The 25767-nt window shown below is 37.3% G+C and overlaps 3 protein-coding genes across 8 annotated transcripts in view; 2 read left to right on the top strand and 1 right to left on the bottom strand.

The window, feature by feature from the left end:
* Positions 1-3254, top strand: part of slit3 (slit homolog 3 (Drosophila)) — a 222165-nt gene extending 218911 nt beyond the window's left edge. For all 3 annotated transcript variants that reach the window (XM_020082225.2, XM_020082233.2, XM_020082240.2), the window contains 2 exons: positions 125-330; positions 430-3254. In XM_020082225.2, the coding sequence (XP_019937784.2) occupies positions 125-330; positions 430-683 (460 nt within the window). In that variant the 3' untranslated portion in view covers positions 684-3254. The remainder of the gene's footprint in view (positions 1-124; positions 331-429) is intronic.
* On the bottom strand, positions 2742-15543 carry LOC109633529 (uncharacterized). Its single transcript, XM_069532080.1, has 11 exons — positions 12216-15543; positions 11791-12105; positions 11343-11687; positions 10704-10817; positions 10348-10412; positions 9529-9646; positions 7758-7871; positions 7263-7607; positions 6781-7116; positions 5798-5896; positions 2742-3107 (listed from the first exon to the last, which is right to left on the bottom strand). Exons 1-10 carry the CDS (start codon positions 12328-12330, stop codon positions 5799-5801), a joined length of 1965 nt encoding a protein of 654 aa, XP_069388181.1. The 5' UTR covers positions 12331-15543; the 3' UTR covers positions 2742-3107; position 5798.
* LOC138411539 (uncharacterized) lies at positions 3563-25499 on the top strand. 4 transcript variants are annotated; one of them, XM_069532162.1, is made up of 12 exons: positions 3563-4386; positions 17065-17263; positions 17397-17729; positions 17879-18235; positions 18398-18520; positions 18636-18694; positions 19569-22748; positions 22880-23212; positions 23405-23761; positions 23924-24046; positions 24162-24220; positions 25095-25499. In XM_069532162.1, the coding sequence occupies exons 7-12, from the start codon at positions 22706-22708 to the stop codon at positions 25218-25220; spliced, it is 1041 nt and encodes a 346-aa protein (XP_069388263.1). In that variant the 5' UTR covers positions 3563-4386; positions 17065-17263; positions 17397-17729; positions 17879-18235; positions 18398-18520; positions 18636-18694; positions 19569-22705; the 3' UTR covers positions 25221-25499. The 4 variants fall into 4 exon arrangements, with proteins under 4 accessions (XP_069388263.1, XP_069388260.1, XP_069388261.1 ...); XM_069532159.1 differs by having other exon boundaries at positions 24162-25225; XM_069532160.1 differs by lacking the exons at positions 17065-17263; positions 17397-17729 and having other exon boundaries at positions 24162-25225.
* The last annotated feature ends 268 nt before the right edge of the window (positions 25500-25767 follow it).

Raw genomic sequence — 25767 nt, 5'->3', positions numbered from 1 at the left:
ACTGTGACCTGTTTGTGATGCTTTTCATTCTCTTTGTTGTTGATTTCTTTATGATGTCACAAACACTTTTATTCTAACATCATCCTCTAATCTGTCGTCCCTCTTCCTCTTCCTCATGCTCCAGATGTGTTCATGGTGCGTGTGTGCCGAAGGGTCAGTCCTACAGTTGTCAGTGTCGTGAAGGCTACCAGGGTCAGTATTGCGATCGGCGACAGGAGCCTCCAGCCTGCAGGGGGCAGCGCTGTGGACACGGGGAGTGTCACGTGTCAGAGGCAGGCGGGCCGGTCTGCCACTGTCAGCCCGGGTTCACCGGAACCACCTGTGACACAGGTAAGATGGGATAGTTTAAAAGAAAAAGATGGAATCATTGCGATTTATTTTACATCAGAGTCCATCTCATTTACATCTCTCCTTTCCACCAATGTCCAGAGCTGATGTGTCAAGGAGAGATGTTGAGGGAGCAGCTGAAGCGTCACCACCCCATGAGAACATGCACGTCCACCAGCAAGATACCCCGCATGGACTGTCCCAGATCCTGCCAGGCTACAGCGCCCCCTGGTGTTTGCTGTGGCGTCACCAAGAGCAGAAGGAGGAAGGTGGTTTTCCGCTGCTCTGATGGCACCTCGTACTCAGAGGAAATGGAGACCGCTCTGGAATGCGGCTGCTCCAAGTGCCCGTTGTAACAGCACCGCAGCTTGTTCATTTTGTTTCGCAAACACCCACCGCTGCCATTTTGTGAATTCTACACGTCAACGAGGCTGTCGCTCTGAGATTTTTTTCCACGTTGATGAGCAACATCATTACGTGATTTTTTTTTCCACATTCACTTTGACCGCTGCCGATTTGCTGCCAAGAAAAAACCACGAACGAAAACAAACATGGGACATGTGTGCGTGTTTTTGACAGAGAGAAAATATATTGTAAGATATAAGTGAGAAAAAACATAGAACTTATTTTTATTATGGATTTTTTTTTGCTTAAAAAATGATAAAAGGACTGATGAGCTGTTTTTAATGTTGATTATATAATGTGTTACATAGTATAAAAACTTATTTTGTACCTTGTAAGAAGAAAAAGTACACCACAAGATAGATTAACATTCCTTAAAAGTATATGAATTTATATGTATGTGTAAATCTATATAAATATATACCCTAACCCAATGAATTTTATATTTTCAAAGTGTATTTGCATGATGTTAATGTGAGTGCTGATGTGTGGGAGGCTGTGGACACTGAGAGACGAGGACTGAGAAGAAGACCTCTGTTGATAAGGAAATGGTGGCGCTCTAGTTGCCCTCGCTCTCGGAGGCTGAGAGGAAACTGTCTGTGCCTGGCTAACCTGCTTCACTATATAACGGACATCATCCTCACTTGTGAGTTTTTTTGAGAAAACATAAAAGACTCTTTCCACGGAGATGATTTAACAGTTTGTTGTATTGTTGTGTTATTCTGTAGTTTGCTGTTGCACACCAGACTTGGAGCCACACGAGGTTTGACATGAAAATCTGAAAGACGTTCTCTTTTCATTCGGCGTTCTTTATGATTTCCCACTTCAAAAAAATCATGCTGAGTTAATACCATATGCTGTAATTAAAGATGGACGACATGTCTCCTCTTCCTCCCGCAGTGTTTGACGCTATGTTGCATTTTTGACATTATTTGGAGCAAGAGCTTGTACAGTAGTGATCATGGAGTGTAATTAAGGTCCTGCCCAAACACACACTCAACCAATCGTGAGTCAGTCCAGCTGTCAATCATGATGTTTCACACTGTTTATATAGCATTAAACAACATTTCAACATACGTCTGTATGATACAGAACTGCCTTAAATAACCAAAAGCCTTAGGAAAAAAGTTTTGTCTTTGCCTTTTTAATTTGTTTCATCCTCTAACATTGTGAGGAGGCAAGATGTATACGACCTATACTGTCTTTACTTTTGAGGAGCTGTCATGTCATCTATCTTTTTACACAGTCTATAACTGTTAGCTGCTGAGATATAAAAAACAGTTTGTTAGTCAGTTTAAAGCAGGAAGATATTTTTAATGATGTGGTTTTCTGGTTGAAGCCATGACACCAAAGTCAACACTCTTTGCCTTAACAGATGAAAATGTCTGCAGTGACAGGTTGGAAGTGCCTGTGTGTGCTGATATTTGAAATTCAAACATGTAGCGGCAACATTGTCAAACGCTGCCGATGAATGTTCACATGTGACAGTTGACAGACCATTAAAATGTAATTGTGGCCTTCTTTAAAACTTTCCTCTCTGCTGGGTTCTATGAAATGTATAAATATCCCCAAAGCAAACAAAGTAGTTGGACCAAATACAAGAGAAGCCTTAATCGTGCCACGGTCCTTTTGTTGGGAAGTGTTTGTTGTAGAAATTGTTTCCTCACAGCCTCACATTGAATGTAAGATTACATCATACACTTGTGACACATTCAGTGTCTTGTAACGTTGTATGATGCAGGTCTGATTATTTGGTGGATCTGCTTTCAGGTGCCTACAGTTAGAAATTTACCTCAAAAAGTTTAAGGTACAGCTTTTTGATAACGTGTTAATGTTTTAAATTTCCACATTGACAGTGGGGGTTTAAATAAATCATTTTTCAGTTACTGAGAGAAGTGCGGAGTGCTCCAGTCTGCAAACCTCCACAGTGATGACTCAGTTACCTGCTGTGTTGAAGAAGCTTCTGGGATTGTGTCACGTGAAAGGTACCACAAAGAAGAACAGCTGAAAAAGAACTTCAATAGTTTATTTTAAACTTCCTATTAACAACTAACATGATTACAAGCATAGCAAATCTATAATGTAACTACTACTGTATTGTTTAGTTTAAACATAGTTGCTTTGTTTACAACATGTGCAAAGTATTGTCACACATTTACAGTTAATTTACAGCTCTGCTATTCTGGGCTTGAGACTAAGTCTTATCTTTGTTGGTTAATGTCACAGTTTTTCCTCCTTCGGCTCCTTCTGTCCTTCCCTTCTCCTTCCATCCATTCATTTTCACCATCTCTTTTCTCTTCTTTCCTTCCAGTCCGGTGATCACAATGATTTGACCATTCCCCCTCTTGCCTTCCCGTCCCTCAAGGTTCCCTTCTTCACTGTGAACAGAATAAAACACCTCAGTTTTATATTGTCCATAAAAATAACTGCAAAGTCAGTCCTGTCCATTTTCCAAGTAATGAATATGTGAGTGATAATTGATACTTATGTTGAATGTTAAAAATTAAACTACCATTGAAACTACATTCACCTTCTATGTCTGAGTTCTTACAATTGTAAACTAAAATATGTGCAAAAAAAACAAAGATGTCTCCCACATCATCACTTGGACTGAGCACCAGTCAGTTCTAGTCGAGCACAACAGTGTTGTATTTTTAGTTTTTTGTCAAAGGAGATAGCAAAGCCAGTCTTAATACAAATGTTTGGGGAAATAAAGAGTGACGTTTTTATTAGTTTCTACCGTTTGACTTGATGTGTTCATGAGGTTTGAAATTGAAATGTTGGAAGGCTGCAAACAAATTGTGTTGAGCTCATGTGTTGAGAGCTTGTCACCTCTTTCTAATATGTGTACGATCTAAATAATCTAAAACCGTGCACGTTTTGCCAAATGTCATCTGGGATGAGCTCAAACTCCGTCCATGACCCTGAAGGGATGAGCAGCATATACAATGGATGGATGTTCACTCTCCTGATGTGTGTCTGTAACAGCTGCTGCCAAAGTCAAAGTCCCAGAGTTAAGATACAGATACACTTCTATGGAGTAGAGATCCTTCCACTGCTGCAGCTGTATATACAGTCTATGGCTGCAGCTCACACCGAAGCTAACTCCAACAGTTTGACTGAAAGGTCACCAAGAGGTGAAACTGATTATCTGGTGCGTTCCATTCATCTGATTGGTCAATTTAGAGAATCCCTCCATTTTCCAACAGTGTGATTGGTTAGAGGGCGGGACTTAACAATGAGCGGGAGGAAGAGAGGGTGGAGCCAAGTTAATTGGACAATGGCTGCTGCTCAGAAAGAAAGTAACGTATATGCTAATGTGGCTACAAGCTAGTGTGTGGCTGAGAATTCAAATTTAAGTGGTAAAGGACCTTGACTCGTTTGTAAGAAGTGTGTTGTGCGGCTGTCGCCTGTGGTTTTTTTGCCCGTGTTGGTGTTTTTGAGGAGCTGAGCCCAACTCTGCTGCTTAGCTGTCGGTGAGCGTCTCTGCTAGCACGGTGCTAACAGTGTATGTATGGAGGTGGAGGCTGCAGCTGTGGCTCAGAGGGAGACCCACCAGTGTCCTTCAGCACCGTTTGGACCGAGGACGACTGTTTTTGTTTTTCTTCATCGTTCTGAGGAACAAATGTGGACAAAGTAAGAAGAACTATGACCTGGGTGAGTAGAGAAGACTGCTGCTTTGAGGTACCACACACACACACACACACACACACACACACACACACACACAGGCCTGCAGCTGGAGTGTATCTGTGTTTATTGCACTCTTTTGTTTTTATTTCTGAATTGAGTCTGGAAGTGTGAAATTGTTGAGCGTTGGTTTTGTGAATTGTTGTTTATTGTTTCATCAAGGTTTCCTTCACAAAATGAAAGGGTTCAATTTACACATTCCCATTAAAACACTTAAACCTTCCTTAAGATATACTTACCATCGAAAGGGGTAACATAAGGGAACGTGTAAAGTGTGTTTAGTATCTCACGCCTGGTGATAATAGTGTATCACTTATAAGAATATTTTTATGAGTTACAAGCTTTAATAAGTGTGTGAAATAGGTGAATGTTTGAGTGGATTTATTCCTGCAACGGAGTGAAAGTTTTGTATTACTGTAGTCTAATCTGCACTATATTCATTTGTCATATTATCTATCTAGGCCTGTGGGAGTTCCCAATACTGTCGGCATAGCATGAAATGTGAGTCCATCTCAGTGAAGTGCCACTGATGAGAGTAATGAGTAAACCAAGAAAACAAACAAGTGAAAACATCTCTGCTGACGTTAAAACATCAAACCAGCTGCTTCTCACCAGAAGATGGCAGCAGTGTACAAACATGAGGACCATTAACAGATTTCAAAGAAAGTTCATTTGGAACTGATGTAAAAATATGACAAAGACAATAAGAATAATAAAGACAGATGTCATTGCAGAGGCACATCAATGATATTTAACACAAAGATTAATGTCTTAAGTGCATTAACACAAATATTCATTCTTATTATTTAAACAAGGCAACGTTAGCAAATAGACATTAAGGCTGACACACTTTTCTGGGAGTGTGTATGTTTCTGCCTCTGAATATGGAGGTGCACAAGTACAGGCTTCATTTGGAGACTTGTTCTTGTTTTGTATCCTAACCCTCAGATTTACACAGGAGACTGCAATAACATAACAAAGCCCCATGCCAGCAGCTTTCTGATCCGAGGCTTGAGGTCAAAGTTTCTTGTTTACAAGGTGTGTGACCAAATCAAAACCAAGACAACATTTTCCGGAATTGTAGCAGAGACACTGCTGCTTCTATGCACAAATGGTGAAAGCATGATTATTATTCACCGATGATTGTCCCAAATTGCAGTTACATGTTCAGCTGGTTTCTCTCATGATCTTATGGTGGTTGCAAGGAAGCCATTTGTTTTGGTCAAATTAGTATCAGAGTGAATGATGTCATGTTCAAACAGGTCCCATTATTGAACACCATATTTGTTTCCTATATATCAACAAGGCTTTTCTGACATCATGGATCCTGAATTATACAAATTACATACTTATATTTTTATAGTGGTACCACACTTACCTCAGTATTTTGAGAAAATGAGGATGATAATCACAATCAAACAGAGAGCCAACAGCCCCCCAAGTACAATCACAAGCAGGCCATGCTCTTGTGCTGAAACTAGAAAAAACTTCAATTAGACATTTAACTCTTGACTACTCATTTACTTTTGACCAAATTTTGACTTTTATGAATTCAATTCAAATCCAAAACCTTTAGGCCTAAAAATTCACTGAGGTTTATTTGTAATTTAAAAAAAAAAAAAAAAAACAGAAACACAAAGCGATACACAGTTAAAAAGAGGAAACAAGGAAAATCTTGACAATGTGCTGGGGATAATTCCATTTGTTTGGTGTATAAAAACTTAAGTACTGACCAGCTTCATTGTTCAGAGTGCAGTTGTGAATGCAGCAAGTCTATAAATTATATCACACTAATCTGCCGCTGAGAGAGACCCCCACAACACTTAACCTACAATTTTACAGGAAGTACTAAGAACTATCTTAAGGTTGACATCGACGAGCACTCAAGTGCTAAAGTTGTAGGTTCTTAAACAGAACATTGTACAGAATTTGTAAAACCATAAAGAATAGTAGAATAGATTTCACAGTCAGTTTGAGAACAATATATATTATTAATATAGATTGTAATCAAGACAGCCCAGGACTGATTCTTGTGGATCACCATTGTTAATTGGTTTCTCCTAGCTTTGAAACAAAGTCCTTCAAACCTTATATTACAAAGGGACGGAAAATAATCCAACTCCAACATATTACAAGTACATTGACAACAGTGAGTGTTGCTGATAATCACACATAAAAGTGGATGTTTATAGCAGACATTTTGATGGTTATTTGGAGGAAGAAAACTGATTGTTTCAGGGGTTGTTTTCTATCTACTGTGTTGTCCCAGAATGCAATTAGATGAAATTGTCTAAAACCCCCACCAAAACTATTTTTTGTTCACTATTGAAACACATTTTTTAAACAACTGTGAAAACTTACTTGTCTCCACTTTGGTTCCTCCACCAAACAGGATCTCTCCACATGTGACCATAGCGCAGTAGTAAGTCCCAGCATCAGAGACTTTCTGTATAGTTCTGGGCAGTCGATAGACACAGCCTTGCTCATCACTTGTGTTCTTGTGAGTGTAAATGATGCCAGGATGCAAGTGTCCTGATCCAGCTGTGAACCAGTGCACACTGTGTTCACCTGGACACTGGACCATGTCTTCTTTGTTTTTGGAGAAAAGTGAACACTGGAGGGTCACTGAGGCTCCCATCTGGACTGACACCGTCTCTGGACTTTGTTTCACGAGAGCAGATTTCTGCTGATTCTGATCTGTATGGTTTGATTTAAAAGGGCACAACATAATTTTTTTGGGCTTATGACCATGAGCTCAGACACTGTATCCAACGTGGTTAAGTGAATAAAGAAAAATATTAAAATGATCTAAATTAGAAAATGAAAAGTAAAAAATAGTTTACCATTCACAACCAGGAAGATGCCGTTAACAAAGGTCTGTGAATACGCCGTTCCATTTTGACAGGAGTATGTTGCTTCATCCTCCTTCTCCACATTTATGATGTTAAGAGAATAATGGGACTTCTCCTCTGTTACTGTGAAACGCGAGTTCTTAAATTGCTCGCTAAGCGATTGCTTGGAAAAAGTTCCTGTGGCGACTGTTTGGAACAGGTATCCAGGAGTCTGCTTGTACCAATGGAAGAATTTGCCTTCCTTCTCCGAGACTTGACATTTTAAAGTAGCATTTTGACCAACCTCCACCACCATCAAGGAGATCTGGGGAGGAACCTCAGCAGTTTGAGTCAGAGCTGAACAAAAGGATCAAAACAAATCATCTGCCATTAAATCTGGTTAATGCCATTAAATATACTTTCACATAGTTTAATATAATCATATCATCATATATCATTTTATATGTTCATATTATATTATCATATCCTTTTAAAAGTTACACTTACACACTGAAAGAAGAAGAATCAAAGTTGCCAATTGTCCGAACATTGTGGTAAACACACCTTCCTCTTGAACAACTGGTGGCTTCCTGTCTAAATGAAGGTTGTGAAGACTGGATACTACAGTGGAAGTCGTCATGATTGGCTGAAAGGCTGAAAATTTACTCCGCCTATATCAATGACCCATTTTTTGCTGTTGGACGAGTTGATGTTGACAAAGCAGTTTTGTTAAGTTTTGCCCTGACAAGGTAACTGTGACTAAAGTTTAGGCCCAATCTTTCTTTTTGTCTGTGATTCCATTCCATACATTAGTGACATAAACAAGGTTTTCGTTTAAACCTAATATTAGGTTGTGTTTCCCTTATATGCAATGTGCATGTGAACTAGAGAGGGGAGAAGGATGAGGGAGTGATGTGTGGCAGCAGTGATTTGCCAGGTAAAAGTGGCAGGACAGGGACTAGAGTTGAGTAAATGGGGGAGCTGTAGATATTCCTGTTCTATTACCAAGTTCATCGGTTACACAGGCTGTGAATTTTTTTATATGAAGCCACTGTGCTGGAACATTATTATTGAATCTCTCAGTTTTATAATCAGGTTTCTCATGGAAGGTTTATATAGAATATTTCAACATTACAGTGAAATTTGCAGTATTTGACTGAAAATCCAATAGAAAAGATAAACTATGACAAATCATTTCTATCAAATTGTCATATGATCATGAATTAATAATCAAATGTTCCTTATTTGTTCTTATTGAATATTTGTCATCATTCATCATAAAGTAAAGTTTTTTTTTTTTTTCAAATATCATTTTACATAGAAAATGTAACCTTTCATACCAATATTTTTAAATGGACATGGGCATAATTGTACATAATCTCATGCAAGTTCATAGGATTTGTAAAAGAGCAGATCAAAATGAGGAAAATCTGTCATGTTAATGCAATGACAAAGTTTTATTGAAATGGCTAAATGGCTGCCAACAGTTGAACAGGACAAATACACAAATACAACTCTATCAATGTTTAAAGTTGGATGTTCAGAGTTGGAGAGTGAATATGAATAGATAGCCCTCTTATGTTGGTTCTATCATGCACTTAAAAATCTGAGAGAAAACAAACATTAACATAAACCAGTCTTTATTAATACACATACCAATATCACTTTCTCAAAATGTCAATGAAATGGGCCAATACATTCATGAAATATGGTTAAACAAAAATACTAATACATGCTATCACCCAAAAAATATCATAATGTGGTAGTTCACACCCACATTGTCAGCATTATATATGCATTTTTATTTCTCTGAACACTCGAAGGGCTTGTTGGTGAGTCACTAGCTGGAAAACTAACCACTAACTCTGTCATTCAGTCATTAGCTCCCAGAGATTCTTTCTGTTCTGATTACTACCCTCCAACATTTTGTTCATTGTTGTACACCAAGCTCAGCTAATAGCAAACACACTGGTTGGCTAAGGAAACTGAATTATACTTCAGGAAACAAATACTTAATCCCACAAGATGAGTCAAAGTGAGTGACAGTATTGATGAGATTTTTGTTGCACAGCGCAGTAGAGTTGGATACAGTTCACGATACAGTTAAATAGTTTTTTATTGTGAAATATTTGCAGGACAGGAAAATTGGTGTCACTCACGTATAAATTTTTTCTAAAATATAGAGTTTGGTACCCAACCCTGCTGTAAGATAAGATTTTGGGGAAATTTTGATGTACTGTTAAAGAGGGATATTGCCAGATGTGGTGATGCACTCAGCTTTGCTTTACAGAAGAGTACACGCACTGATGTGGTGACTCTCTCTTCTTCTCCATTCTTTTTGCTTTCCTTTCAAAGAAAGTCGGTGCTACATAGTTCAATGCCTCTACTTCACCTTCCTGCAAAAGAAAAACATACAGACTGTGTTAATGGTGAACATTTCTGTTAGAATAAGGCTGTAATAATAAGATAAAGTTAAGAACGTAATGACTTTGATTTTCTGATTATTGGCAGTTGAGTCACATCAATTTACAGCCCAATAGCAAACACTAAAACCTATTGGTAAAAAATTGGTGTACAGTGCGTGTTCATCCTACATCCACCACTGGACATAAATTGTATACCACTCTTTACGGCAAGAAAAGAGCTTAAAAACAAAATTTTACATGATAACCTTGTGTTTTGCAGTTTTCTTTCGCAAATACACATGGTCAAGAAATTATGAATACAGTTGTACTTCTAAAATGAAATAGTAAAAAGTCCAAATTCTTAAAATGTACATCGACACATTAATAAGATGAAAATGTGTTATTCCTACTATTGGGGAATTTTGCCAAATTCACAAGTTATGTGTGTTCCATTGAGCTCCCAGATTTTTCAATGATTTGTATGTCATTTTAAATAGCCATGATACATGGTCATGCATATGTGCATTATGGGGGATTCAGTGAGAGCCTTTTTGCCAAATATAATTGTACAATTGACTAAAATGGTAAAAATTCTTGACCTAACTGTCTCTGACTGTAACAGGGACTTAGTTTCACTTTGATCAATTGTTAATACAAAAATATCGATCGTAGAAATTTTAAAGCATATTTACCAAATCATTTGATTCATCCAGACTTGACCTGTCATGTTCTTGGTGATGGAAAGTACTCATTGCGCCTGTTAAATAAAAGGAAAGCTTTTCCTGTCACTTGAATACTTGTTATCTGGCGGAGAAGTAACATGCACTCATTCTATAAGTTACCAGTTTGCTGAGTATTATTAGAATGTTGCTAAAATTGAACCCAAATGCATGCAGGCAGACATAAAGGTGGATTTTCTGACCTCTACTTGTTTTCAGGACTTAAGATGCAAAATGCTAATGATTCAAAGTCAATCCAAAGCTAAAAACCAGTGCATGCTATGCATACTCAATATATCAATATAAAAATCTCACTTTGGTCAACTTACCTTTGCAATGTTTGCAAACTCTTTGATTTACTTTGACACTGAGGACAACAATCACAGTCACACAGCAGGCCAACAGCACAGCAAGCACAAGGAAAAGAGGGTCCAGTTCTGATCCTGAATCAGACATTCTCATTAAGACATTAAACATTACTTGATTATGGACTCTTGGAATTCATTATTTGTTATTGGAAACACTAAGACTCTTCTAGAATCAACTGTCACACCAATTACAAGTATAAAGTATAATCATGTGATTAAAAAAGCCTTGTTGCGAAGCTCTGGAGTTGCAACAATAGGTCGCAAGTCGATAAGCAAATAATATAATAATAAACAATTGTATAATAATAAAATAAATATACAATAATATTCATTAACAGAGATATACTGGGAAAAGTTGTAATATGTAATAACAGTGAATGCCGGAACACGTGTAGGGGTTTGTGCTGGAAGTTTATACAGTTTGTTAAGTTTATTGACATTTTTATTTCTAGTATTGTCAACTGCTTTATATGATGGAATTGTTAAGCTTACAGCGCAAAGTTACAACACAAAGTTAGTCTCTTAAACTAAATCTTTTTTTTTTGTTTTACATCTAATACATTAATCAATCAAGGTGAATAACTGTGATATAAAACATACTCATCTCCACTTTGGTTCCTCCACCAAACAGGATATTTCCACATGTGACCACAGCGCAGTGGTAGGTCCCAGCATCAGAGGAGTTCTGTATGGTCTTGGACAGACTGTAGACGCAGCTCTTCTGCTCTTGTTCATCACTCCTGCTGCTCTGAGTGTAAATGATGCCAGGCTGAGATTGTCCTGATCCAGCTCTGAACCAGTGAACTCTGTGTTCACCTGGACACTGGACGCTGTTTTCTTTGTGCTTGGAGAGAAGTGAACACTGGAGAGTCACTGACCCCCCTGGTCCGACTGACACTGTCTCTGGAGTTTGTTTCATGCAGTAATGTTTCGGCTGATTTTGATCTGCAACATTTATTTTAAAAAGGCATTAAATCACTTCACAATGACAAACATTGTCTGTCAAATGGGCTCAGACACTGATAGTCAAAATGAGAAGGTATTTTACCGTTCACAGCCAGGAAAGTGCCACTGGTGAAAGTCTGTCGATAACTTGTTCCATTTTGACAGAAGTATGTTGCTTCATCCTCTTTGCTGACATTGCTGATGGTAAGAAGATACCCATCGTCCCCTTTTGTGAGTTTGAAACGTGAATCTGTGACTTCAGGGACGTCAACTATTCTTGAAGCAACTCTTTCCAACATATGTCCAAGAGACTGTTTATACCAATAAAAGAATTTGCCTTTAGAGAGTGGACATGTCAAAGTAACGTTGTTGCCACGTTCCACCATCAGGTGAGGAAGCTCTGCAGTAAGAATCAGAGCTGAAGAGACAAAAGTTAAGCCTTTATTATATATCTCTGAATCTCCAAACACAGTATAGATGGTTAAACAATCATTTCCAGTAGAATTTTTGACAAAGTCATGTACTCACTCTCTGTACCAAAAAGAATCAAAGCAGCCAGTCGCCTGATCATTGTGGTGCAGCAGCGTTCTCTTGACCTACTCATGGCTTCCCGTTCAAGTGACAGATTTTCTGACAAGGTCATCAAGCTTTAAAGTAGAATACAATCTGATTGGCTGAAACATAAAAAACTGTTCTTACCCCTAAACTTGGCAATCGGGAAATAAATTTTAAACTTGAGAGAAAATAGGCTCAAAATTGTCACATTGCAAGTAAAATATAAGATTCACAACTGCATATAATGAGAACCTTGGGTACTCCCATTCACATTTTCAAATTCACACACAAATACCAAGCAATTTGTGCACATGTAAAACAGTTTTACAAATGCATACCACCAACTGAATAAATATTAATATTTCACTTTCTATGCTCCACACAGATTCACAAATACTTGCTGCATTTAAATGCTGCTGGAAAACTGGGACATCTGGGAAATTTTTTTGGCTAGATTTGTTTAGCGCTACAATAGGAAGAGGCCTTCTAACAACTGGATGCCTTGAAAAAGGAAGACGACAAGCGATGGTTTCCAACTCAAATAATGCATTCAGATTTTTCAGCAAAAGGTTAACTTAAGTCCTGCAGAGAGTCGCTAAACAAAACAAACAGGTAATCTTCAGTTGCACTCCTCTCTCTGTCTGCTCTTCAGTCACAACAGCAGAGAGATCCCTTTCAGCGAGGCCCCCTTGCCCTCTCTGCCCCCCTGACCCAGACACCTTGCTTCTGAAGAAACCATAATTTTACTTTACAAGTTTACGCACAAACTAAGCCTTAATTAATCTAAAAGGGATAGTTCACCCAAACAGGAAAATTCACCCATTATCTACCCACCACTATGCTGATGGAGTAGTGGGTCCACAAAACACTTTTGGAGTTTCAAGGATAAACAGGGTTGCAGCCAAATCCAACACTATTGAAGTAACTGGGGACTCCTTCAAATTTAAAAAATATAATTGGTTAAGATACAACATCTGCTGTTACAGTGAAGGCTGTAAACTTATACTCTATTATGTTTACTGACTTGAAAGACAACGTTTCAGGGCCTGAGCCAACACTTTTTGAGACTTAATGTGTGGAAACATCGAGAAAGAAGCCAACATAGAGACAGTGGGACAGAGGGCTGTGGAAACATAGCTGAAAGAAGCACATGTGTAGGGGGCTTTAGATGTCGCAATCACATTACATTTTTCTAGTATAAAAACATACTGTAAAAATTATTGTCAAGAGAAAATGGTTGGTAAAAAGAACTCCCTCTAACTCTGAAGTTTCACAACTCTTTATTTAATTAATTCTGCATGACTGTCTTCAGAACAAACAAAGTCTCCTGTAAAAGCTGCAGTCACAGACGCAGGCTGTGGTGGGCTGCCTCTCTGCCCTTTTTTACCGACCACTGAGGTTGTTTACTCAGAATAGCATGGGCTTCAACAGGAAGCACTGAGGTTACAGATGCAAGCAGCACATTCTTCAGAATGCAAGTTTACATTTAGCTAACTGTTGATATGTTCTTGTAGAACAATATATTAATTGATTCTTCCACCGCTAATTTCTCATTCATGTCCTGATGAGCCTATGAGAAAGGATAATAAACATTTTTCTAAGTGATGACTGGACAGGACGACATGAAAACTTCACACAATTTGAACTTGGCCTTTTATTTAAATGTGATTTTATAAAGAGACCATTGAGCCTAGGCACAGGTTTTGATTGAAATGAAATATATACAACATTCAATCTTGCAGTTGCTGTTGTGTCAAATTGAATTTCAACTACAAAGTATTAATAAATCAACAAAATCAGGGACAGTTTGTTTTGTTTTATTTCCCTGAAATCTTTAAATGAATAGTTTGTTTTTACTGTAGATTATTTATGATATGGAGCAATCTTTATTTATGATTCAGCCCAGATGACCTCACTCCCTTTTTTTAACTGAACACCCTTATTTTTTAAATAACGGTGGCTACTTTGCTGCCTAACAAGTTGCAACATGTAAACGTTACGATAGTTATTTGCTGAAAGCTGTATTTTCCTCTTTGCTGTTCTTCTTGCAGTGTTTGCACTAATTAGGACTCACCACTGGGATTATGGGGAAAATTAGTCAGTTATTTTTCTCTGATAATAGAATGTCCATCTTGTATACACATGTAATTTTCATTCCAAGCATATCTTAGTCCTAACACGCTTCCGTCATCTTGTTTGTTAATCCTCCACAGATTAATCAGGTTCATTGACCTTCATGGAAATTTTTCACTGCAGGAAAAGAACGTGAAATTATTAAAATTAACCATTGGCCACAGCAATTATTGCGATGCAATAGATAAATCTCACTAGTCACATCTGTGCATTTTCACCTGAGTGAGAATGATCTTTTCAAATTTGGTTTCACTGCACAGCTTTCACCGACGCACATGGACACACACAAACAGAGAAAGGGGGAGGAGTAGACTTTCAGTGGTTTTGACAGTGACATGTTTTATATTTTTCCACAACTACAGACGGCAGCACAGCAAACAATGATAAAAAATGAGCATTTTTTATTTCAGATACAATTTACATGTTATGTACATAAAAAAAAAAGTACAGCTTTTTAGAAAATGCAGAGGACAGCTACTAAAACACAGAAACTCCTCCATTGGTCTTTGTAAGGTACAAACGGCATGTCTGCCGTGACAACAAGTGAAACCACATGCAGCAGCTACACTGAGAAACAGGTTGTGGTGGTTCATCGCTCAGCTCTTTGACCAACCACTGAAGCTGTTGACTCAAAATACACCCAACTATGGGTTTCAAGCAGATATGTAGTGAGAGAAGAGCTACACATATTCAGACAAAGTACCATTTTTATTAAATGTTTCCTTAACAAGACACCCTTTATTTACAAACACATATATACATATATATATTATTTTATTCAGCATTCATTTGTACAGGTTGCCACACCATCACTTTCAGCTGACACATGCTAAGACAGAATTTAACAACTGAAAAGAAGTGCGAGTTCCGCTTCTTGAAACTGAGCAAGAGAACAAAAAGCCCCTTCGTATTCACACCTTTTTTTGAAACACTCACCACAGTGCCAAGTTTCCATGAATCATTTGTTGATTTGAGGTGACTGTGAATGTCTGTTTATCTGTGACTGTTTGTGTCCCATGCAGTCATCAGAAATTTCAAGTTTTTGTTTTTTGCTGTAGTTTTAACCCCATAACTTGAAAATATATAATTGTCACTTATATATTTTCAGTCTTCATGTGTTTTACAGGTAGTTCCACTTGTACCAGATATCTCGACTCTACTTTCATTTTAGTTGCTCTACAGTGGTGTTGTTTTGGGTAAAGTCAGTGTGGATGTGTTTCTGAGATACTGTGGTGGTGGTGCTCTGCTTGTGTCTTACAGCAGCCTGTAAAGAGTACAGAAGTTGGTTGTGGTCACACCATCTAACTTCTGTATTCTTTGATATGCTGTGTGGGAGGGTCATCACTGATGGAGGAGAATCTCAGTCGTCTCTTACAGCATTTCACCCTGTCAAAGAGCTGAATAGAGATGTATATTTTTTTTATTCACACAAGTTTGTAAGACTGTATTTTTGGATTTGAGGACGCACAATCTTACACAGTAGTTATAAATTGCATTGGAATGCTTCAGGTGTATGTATTTATTATCTATTGTATTCTTTATGCCTTAACTTCTTAATATCCTATTAGATCAAAAATATTATTCCAAAAGTTATGTATTATCCCTGAATGTGGGTACATTTTGAAATGGCCTGTGCTACATCCTCCTACACCTGTAGAGTTGACCAGTTTGTAAATGTTGGAAAATGAAAGTAATTACTCTAAACTCAAAAATGGTGCATTACAGAAACAGATTACAAGACTTCAATATGCATTTAAATGATGTTTAGAGAAAATGTGAAGAAATGGTGACGACCAAAGCATCAACTTCTTAATAAGGAAGTTGAAAACTATCAACGGAATTAACCGACATGAGCAAGATTAAGATTGTTAGAGGTTATAAATGTTGGTTTCTTGCCCAGCTCTACTACAAGTGAGATGAATAACACTCCATCTTGCAACTGCTATAATGTTAACAGATGTCAGTGTCATCTGCACGCTAAAAATAACATTGAGCATTTGAAATCAGCATCACTGGAAATCAGTGTGGCAGGATGTCTTAAAGCTTCTTTTGATTTGATTGTGACTTGTATTAAACCAAATCATGTTGACATGTAACTAAAACAAACTAGAATGGCAGGTTGCAGATACCTCCGCTTGAATTCAAGTAAGCTGCACCAAAGTGTACACACTCATAAATATCAGTCCCTTAAGTACGCCTGTTTTTTTTAAATCAAGATCTCTGCATTATTTTGGAGAAATTCTCAAAAATCTAAAAATATCTTATTTTACATACATTGACTTCTTCCTTAAGCCATATCTCACCCTACCCTCGAGTAGTTAAGGTCATCCTTCTGACAGCACAGAAAACATAACCTGCTTGACATAGGTCGTCTTTTTTACTGTTTCTGGAAACCGGTCTAGAAATCTCTTTCAGTATAATAGTTCAATAGTGAATTAAATTGCATGGTAAACACAAATCTAGCTGCATTTGACTATGTTAGTCAAATGTTAGTCAATCTGACTATGTTAAGGGATAGTCTCTTATACTTGACCCCATGTAATGTGAGGGAGGTTATTATATTTGGATGTATTTTTAACGGTGGTGGTTTTGTGTTTTCTTCACTTTACATTATGTCGTGTTTACTCTGGGTGTCTTTTTTAGAAACATGAAATGTGAGGTTGGTATTGGTTGTTGTTGATGTGTTTAGGACGGAAAGATGGCAGATATTATTTCCACTGAAAATGAGAGGCCAATCAGATCGCTCTCACAATGTTCCCACCCACTTGATATGATTACATGAAGAAAAGCATCCTACATTAGCATCTAATTCAACGACTGTCTGAAGAGGATAAACAGGAAGATGCTGATCTTACTCCAACTGCTGCTGCTGCTGCTCGGAGTGACGCGTAAGTCAATCTCTTGATTTTATTTGGAATATATACGATTTGTTTTAATTGTTGTTCTTGCATCAATTTAGCACAGTACATGTATTAGTCTGTCATCATAATGAATCATTGCTCTGTTACATTTTATTTTTAGGAAGCGCATTAGATCAGATCTTTCAGACAAAGACTGTTGATGTCGGAGATGAGGTGAAGTTGACGTGCAGCCGCCAGAATACGAATATCGGAGCCAGGAAGTTATTTTGGTTCAGGCTTGTTTCTGGAAACTTGCCTGAGTTCTTGGGAGGAACATCTTCTTTTGATTACGCTGGTGTTAATGAGACTCCTCACTTTACAGTCAAACAAGAGCCTGGAAGCTTTGTTCTGTACATTAATAAAACAGAGCCGAGTGATGCTGGAGTTTACTACTGCATACAACAAGATGATTTGAACATGAAATTATTGAACGGAACATTTCTGAAAATTAAAGGTAAATGGCACAAACATTTCAATGTAATCTTGTCTCAATATTCTCTTTATGAAGATAGTAAATATCTTCTCAATTCATGTGAATTCATATGAGTTAATGTATTTAACTTTTCATTAAAGCTTGTTAATTTTTCTGTTTGTATTTCCCAGGACCAGAACCTGATATAACTGCAGTCATTGATGTCCCTCCATCTGATACGGTCAGTTCAGGAGACTGGAAGACTCTGCAGTGTTCCGTCCTGTCCAACTCTGACAACCAAGCATGTCCAAAATATCCCAATCTGTACTGGTTCAGAGCTGGAGTGAATGGATCTCATCCCGGTCTAGTATATGTTCATGGCAGTAGTGACGATGGATGCAACAGAAGCCTTGAAGCTCACTCACCCCATAAATGTGTCTTCAATTTCTGCAAGACCATTAAATCCTCTGATATTGGGACTTATTACTGTGCTGTGGTCACATGTGGAGAGATTTTATTCGGACATGGAATAAAACTGGACGATGAAGGTAACTGTTTTATTGTTATTATAGCACATTTGTGTGTTTAATTGAGAATCAGTAGAATAAATAATTATCATGTATCACAAATTTGTTACATTTGTTCCTTTTGAATGTAAATGTTTTTTTCAAATCCTTCTTAACTTTGGTTATTTGGTCCTTGTGTTTCAGCGCTCAACAGGTGGGATGCACAGAAGGCCAATGCAGTTCTGTGTCTTTTAAGTGCTGCATTGGCTATAAGTCTGATTGTCATTGTCTTTCTGATCAGGAAGAAAATGTGTGATTGTTGCAAAGGTGATCAAATATTCTCAAGATTAAATGAATTTAGCAAAAGATAAATACTCTGAATTACATTACTCCTTTGTGTAAACTGACCTACAACATCTTTTATCTTTATTTTATCATACAGCTGGAGTTTCTTCACAAACAGAGGCTGCAACAGTCAGTGTTAATCTGCAAAGTCAGCAGGTAAGTTATCTGATGAAAAGACAGAAACAATTAATAATAGAGCCCAACCGATGTATTGATATAATATAGGATCCTCTCAGCGACACATCGGTATCTGCATTCATGTTTGCAGACATGACAACTTTCATTTGACAGAATAAAACAGACAGAAAAGATGTGCATTTATTAGTATATTTTATTTTTACAAGTACAGCGCCAGCTCGCTTGGCCTGAAGTAAAGCTCCTGAGCCTTATTCAGAATCCTTAGGCATTAGTGAGTCTTCCTCAAACAGCTTTACGTCACACTGTCACTTTTTTATTTTCATGCGTGTCGGACATTATGTGAAGACTTTTTGTTAACCGTCTGGTGCTGAGGGAAGTTAGAAAACTTTGTGTTGATCATACTTGGCTTATCTGCACTTTAGATTTCATAGTTAATGTTTTGCATTATAAGAAAATTAAGTTTCCTTTATTACTGTTCCTGTGTGTGGCTTCTATGAAAGTTTGAATGATTTTCTGTGTTTTTTAATACAATGCATGTCGGCTAGTTCAGAGCTCTTATAATAATAGACACAATCTCAGCTTTTCAAAATAAGAGCTCTGGAATTAAGCTTGATATAAAGCATTGCAGCAACATTTTACTATGAAAACAAAGTGCTAAGAAAGAATTGATTCTATGAAAGTTGTTGCCATGACTGAGCTCAGCTCCCATTGTGGGATAGTCTGTCTGTGTCAGTCTATCCCACACACACATTAAGGTTAATCTTTAATAATATATTTAATTATATTGGCATTAGCCCCGTAAAATGAATATCAGTCAGGCTAGTTAGTGTAGCATTGGTTTCTTTTCATATGTTATATCTCGTCTGTAACATTTCTTCACATGCTTCCCCAGAGACACGAGGACCCATTGGTTTATTCTGCACCAACCTTCACCAGGAGGAAAGCTGGCAAAACAACAGGGAGGGGAAATGTAAAAACTGCAGGAGACGTAGTTTACTCTGATGTCAGGGTTTATTAGATAGATTAACCATCCAATCAGTCTTATTAAATGGCTGTTATAATTTATGGCTTGAATTTTGTCGAAAATACAGTTATTTATATAAATGTCACATCTGATGTTATTTTTATAGTATTACAAATATTTGTATTAAAACACATTTGTAGCTGTTTTTGGTGACACCCGACAGAACTGTGTATTTTTAATTTCTCAGCATTTTTCAAGGTCAGTCATTCTTTTACGATTTAACGATTCAAACTGTCACGCTGTCTTATATGCAAATTAAATCAATAAATAAAATGTATATGTGTGTGTTTATTTTTTAAATCTTAATGCATAAAATGCACTGTACAAAACAAACTGTCTGGACTAATGTAAAACACATGACGGCCCCTTTCACCTAAATCTTACACACATTAGTCCAGACTGGACAAACTAAACACCTGTTGAGTTTTATGACAACCGAAGGCTTCCACAGTTTATTTTTCATGTTTGGAAGGAGAGGGTGAGGTGAGGGGTGTTCAGCTGCAACATGCAACTTCAACACTCAATATCACAAAATTCTACACACTGTACCTTTAAGTAAACTTTTTCTAAGGTGTCGCTTTGTCTCCAAAAACCACCTCATTGTGTTTTACTGATGTGACTAAATACAAGGGAGGAATATATTTTCTTTGCAAGCCAAACATGGTGATGGAGGGCTTGTATGAGAAAGCTGTGTACTGCAACACAGTAGTTTGAGTATCATCATCACTACCATCTGATATCAGACACCAAAGAGAAGCAGTTGCACCCAGAGGTTAGTGTCATGTGTGCTCTGTAGTTAAGTGTGGCCCAGAAGGATCTTATGAAACTGCTGAGGTGCTGTTCAAAAAAAAAAGATTTTATAAAGCGTGGTGCAGCCCAGCTTCCTGAGATCAAAACAGTGATGAGAGGATGTGATGGCCCTTCGTTTGAAAACAGCCACAATAATGCTGAAGTTTCCATGCATCATTTGTACGTCAGGGGTGACAATGAATGCGGGTTTGTGTGCAACTCTTTGTGTGTCCGATGCCGCATGAACACAAAAACAAGACGGGAACTAAAGGAGACAAAATACATGACAATATTAACTGCAGGGCTTTTGTTTTAAATGACATCTGACAGTTGGTACACCTGAGTCCAGCTTTGTCAATATATCATTGGTTTAACAGTAACCTCCAGATTATTATGCATCAAAAATAACACTTGTCATATTGAGAACAACTTCCGTGTCAAACTAATTCTTTTAAAGCATTGAGATAGCAGAACATGTGTCATAAATATTGCAGTAGTTTGTTTTTTCCAATTTATATTTTATTTGTTTTTAACATGTAGCATGTAACAAACATGCTTGAATGGGTATTCAGATGATAAATATAATATTATCTGTGGATGTGTTTCTGAGATACTGTGGTGGTGGTGCTCTGCTTGTGTCTTACAGCAGCCTGTAAAGAGTACAGAAGTTGGTTGTGGTCACACCATCTAACTTCTGTATTCTTTGATATGCTGTGTGGGAGGGTCATCACTGATGGAGGAGTATCTCAGTCGTCTCTTACAGCATTTCACCCTGTCAAAGAGCTGAATAGAGATGTATATTTTTTTTATTCACACTAGTTTGTAAGACTGTATTTTTTGATTTGAGGACGCACAATCTTACACAGTAGTTATAAATTGTATTGGAATGCTTCAGGTGTATGTATTTATTATCTATTGTATTCTTTATGCCTTAACTTCTTAATATCCTATTTAATCAAAAATATTATTCCAAAAGTTATGTATTATCCCTGAATGTGGGTACATTTTGAAATGGCCTGTGCTACATCCTCCTACACCTGTAGAGTTGACCAGTTTGTAAATGTTGGAAAATGAAAGTAATTACTCTAAACTCAAAAATGGTGCATTACAGAAACAGATTACAAGACTTCAATATGCATTTAAATGATGTTTAGAGAACATGTGAAGAAATGGTGACGACCAAAGCATCAACTTCTTAATAAGGAAGTTGAAAAGTATTAACGGAATTAACCGACATGAGCAAGATTAAGTTTGTTAGAGGTTATAAATGTTGGTTTCTTTCCCAGCTCTACTACAAGTGAGATGAATAACACTCCATCTTGCAACTGCTATAATGTTAACAGATGTCAGTGTCATCTGCACGCTAAAAATAACATTGAGCATTTGAAATCAGCATCACTGGAAATCAGTGTGGCAGGATGTCTTAAAGCTTCTTTTGATTTGATTGTGACTTGTATTAAACCAAATCATGTTGACATGTAACTAAAACAAACTAGAATGGCAGGTTGCAGATACCTCCACTTGAATTCAAGTAAGCTGCACCAAAGTGTACACACTCATAAATATCAGTCCCTTAAGTAGACCTGGTTTTTAAAAATCAAGATCTCTGCACTATTTTGGAGAAGTTCTCAAAAATCTAAAAATATCTTATTTTACATACATTGACTTCTTCCTTGAGCCATATCTCACCCTACCCTCGAGTAGTTAAGGTCATCCTTCTGACAGCAAAGAAAACATAACCTGCTTGACATAGGTCGTCTTTTTTACTGTTTCTGGAAACCGGTCTAGAAATCTCTTTCAGTATAATAGTTCAATAGTGAATTAAATTGCATGGTAAACACAAATCTAGCTGCATTTCTCATAATGTGTTGTTAATTATGTTAAGGGATAGTCTCTTATACTTGACCCCATGTAATGTGAGGGAGGTTATTATATTTGGATGTATTTTTAACGGTGGTGGTTTTGTGTTTTCTTCACTTTACATTATGTCGTGTTTACTCTGAGTGTCATTTTTAGAAACATGAAACGTGAGGTTGGTGTTGGTTGTTGTTTCATGTGTTTAGGACGGAAAGATGGCAGATATTATTTCCACTGAAAATGAGAGGCCAATCAGATCGCTCTCACAATGTTCCCACCCACTTGATATGATTACATGAAGGAAAGCATCCTACATTAGCATCTAATTCAACGACTGTCTGAAGAGGATAAACAGGAAGATGCTGATCTTACTCCAACTGCTGCTGCTGCTCGGAGTGACACGTAAGTCAATCTCTTGATTTTATTTGGAATATACGGTTTGTTTTACTTGTTGTTCTTGCATCAATTTAGCAAAGTACATGTATTAGTCTGTCATCATAATGAATCATTGCTCTGTTACATTTTATTTTTAGGAAGCGCATTAGATCAGATCTTTCAGACAAAGACTGTTGATGTCGGAGATGAGGTGAAGTTGACGTGCAGCCGCCAGAAGACGAATATCGGAGTCAGGAAGTTATTTTGGTTCCGGCTTGTTTCTGGGAACTTGCCTGAGTTCTTGGGAGGAACACCTTATTTTGATTACGCTGGTGTTAATGAGACTCCTCACTTTACAGTCAAACAAGAGCCTGGAAGCTTTGTTCTGTACATTGATAAAACAGAGCCGAGTGATGCTGGAGTTTACTACTGTATAGAACAACATCAGTTCAACATTAAATTATTGAACGGACTATTTCTGAAAATTAAAGGTAAATGGCACAAACATTTCACATCCTTTAAAATTTTACAATTACTTTGCAAACACCAAGCACAATTTAATCTTGTCTCAATATTGTCTTTATGAAGATAGTAAATATCTTCTCAATTCATGTGAATTCATATGAGTTAATTTATTTAACTTTTCATTAAAGCTTGTTAATTTTTCTGTTTGTATTTCCCAGGACCAGAACCTGATATAACTGCAGTCATTGATGTCCCTCCATCTGATACGGTCAGTTCAGGAGACTGGAAGACTCTGCAGTGTTCCGTCCTGTCCAACTCTGACAACCAAGCATGTCCAAAATATCCCAATCTGTACTGGTTCAGAGCTGGATTGGATGGATCTCATCCCCGTCTAGTATATGTTCATGGCAGTAGTGACGATGGATGCAACAGGAGCCTTGAAGCTCACTCACCCCATAAATGTGTCTTCAATTTCTGCAAGACCATTAAATCCTCTGATATTGGGACTTATTACTGTGCTGTGGTCACATGTGGAGAGATTTTATTCGGACATGGAATAAAACTGGACAATGAAGGTAACTGTTTTATTGTTATTATAGCACATTTGTGTGTTTAATTGAGAATCAGTGGAATAAATAATTATCATGTATCACAAATTTGTTACATTTGTTCCTTTTGAATGTAAAAGTTTTTTTCAAATCCTTATTAACTTTGGTTATTTGGTCCTTGTGTTTCAGCGCTCAACATGTGGGATGCACAGAAGGCCAATGCAGTTCTGTGTCTTTTAAGTGCTGCATTGGCTATAAGTCTGATTGTCATTGTCTTTCTGATCAGGAAGAAAATGTGTGATTGTTGCAAAGGTGATCAAATATTCTCAAGATTAAATGAATGTAGCAAAAGATAAATACTCTGAATTACATTACTCCTTTGTGTAAACTGACCTACAACATCTTTTATCTTTATTTTATCATACAGCTGGAGTTTCTTCACAAACAGAGGCTGCAACAGTCAGTGGTAATCTGCAAAGTCAGCAGGTAAGTTATCTGATGAAAAGACAGAAACAATTAATAATAGAGCCCAACCGATGTATTGATATAATATATGATCCTCTCAGCGACACATCGCTATCTGCATTCATGTTTGCAGACATGACAACTTTCATTTGACAGAATAAAACAGACAGAAAAGATGTGCATTTATTAGTATATTTTATTTTTACAAGTACAGCGCCAGCTCGCTTGGCCTGAAGTAAAGCTCCTGAGCCTTATTCAGAATCCTTAGGCATTAGTGAGTCTTCCTCAAACAGCTTTACGTCACACTGTCACTTTTTTATTTTCATGCGTGTCGGACGTTATGTGAAGACCTTTTCTTAACCGTCTGGTGCTGAGGGAAGTTAGAAAACTTTGTGTTGATCATACTTGGCTTATCTGCACTTAAGATTTTATAGTTAATGTTTTGCATTATAAGAAAATTAAGTTTCCTTTATTTCTGTTCCTGTGTGTGGCTTCTATGAAAGTTTGAATGATTTTCTGTGTTTTTTAATACAATGCATGTCGGCTAGTTCAGAGCTCTTATAATAATAGACACAATCTCAGCTTTTCAAAATAAGAGCTCTGGAATTAAGCTTGATATAAAGCATTGCAGCAACATTTTACTATGAAAACAAATTGCTAAGAAAGAATTGATTCTATGAAAGTCGTTGCCATGACTGAGCTCAGCTCCCATTGTGGGATAGTCTGTCTGTGTCAGTCTATCCCACACACACATTAAGGTTAATCTTTAATAATATATTTAATTATATTGGCATTAGCCCCCTAAAATGAATATCAGTCAGGCTGGTTAGTGTAGCATTGGTTTCTTTTCATATGTTATATCTCGTCTGTAACATTTCTTCACATGCTTCCCCAGAGACACGAGGACCCATTGGTTTATTCTGTAGCAACCTTCACCAGGAGGAAAGTTGGCAAAACAACAGGGAGGGGAAATGTAAAAACTGCAGGAGACGTAGTCTACTCTGATGTCAGGGTTTATTAGATTAACCATCCAATCAGTCTTATTAAATGGCTGTTATAATTTATGGCTTGAACATTGTCGAAAATACAGTTATTCATATAAATGTCACATGTGATGTTATTTTTATAGTATTACAAATATTTGTATTAAAACACATTTGTAGCTGTTTTTGGTGACACCCGACAGAACTGTGTATTTTTAATTTCTCAGCATTTTTCAAGGTCAATCATTCTTTTACGATTGAACGATTCAAACTGTCACGCTGTCTTATATGCAAATTAAATCAATAAATAAAATGTATATGTGTGTTTGTTTTTTTAATCTTAATGCATAAAATGCACTGTACAAAACAAACTGTCTGGACTAATGAAAACACATGACGGCCCCTTTCACCTAAATCTTACACACATTAGTCCAGACTGGACAAACTAAACACCTTTTGAGTTTTTATGACAACCGAAGGCTTCCACAGTTTCTTTTTCATGTTTGGAAGGAGAGGGTGAGGTGAGGGGTGTTCAGCTGCAACATGCAACTTCAACACTCAATATCACAAAATTCTACACACTGT

Source organism: Paralichthys olivaceus, chromosome 9 (assembly GCF_024713975.1).
Source record: "Paralichthys olivaceus isolate ysfri-2021 chromosome 9, ASM2471397v2, whole genome shotgun sequence".
NCBI lineage: Eukaryota > Metazoa > Chordata > Actinopteri > Pleuronectiformes > Paralichthyidae > Paralichthys > Paralichthys olivaceus.
This window is presented reverse-complemented; position numbering and strand designations above follow the sequence as displayed.

What these genes read in the sequence shown, in the direction of transcription:
- LOC109633529 (XM_069532080.1), bottom strand. Translation starts at nt 12,330, where the DNA reads ATGACCTTGTCAGAAAATCTGTCACTTGAACGGGAAGCCATGAGTAGG. An exon ending in GATTCTTTTTGGTACAGAGA is followed by an intron (nt 12,106 to 12,215) that starts GTGAGTACATGA and finishes TTGTCTCTTCAG; the next exon opens with CTCTGATTCTTACTGCAGAG. An exon ending in CACTTTCCTGGCTGTGAACG is followed by an intron (nt 11,688 to 11,790) that starts GTAAAATACCTT and finishes TAAATGTTGCAG; the next exon opens with ATCAAAATCAGCCGAAACAT.
- LOC138411539 (XM_069532160.1), top strand. Translation starts at nt 22,706, where the DNA reads ATGCTGATCTTACTCCAACTGCTGCTGCTGCTCGGAGTGACAC. An exon ending in GCTGCTGCTCGGAGTGACAC is followed by an intron (nt 22,749 to 22,879) that starts GTAAGTCAATCT and finishes TTTTATTTTTAG; the next exon opens with GAAGCGCATTAGATCAGATC. An exon ending in AATGTGTGATTGTTGCAAAG is followed by an intron (nt 24,047 to 24,161) that starts GTGATCAAATAT and finishes TTTATCATACAG; the next exon opens with CTGGAGTTTCTTCACAAACA.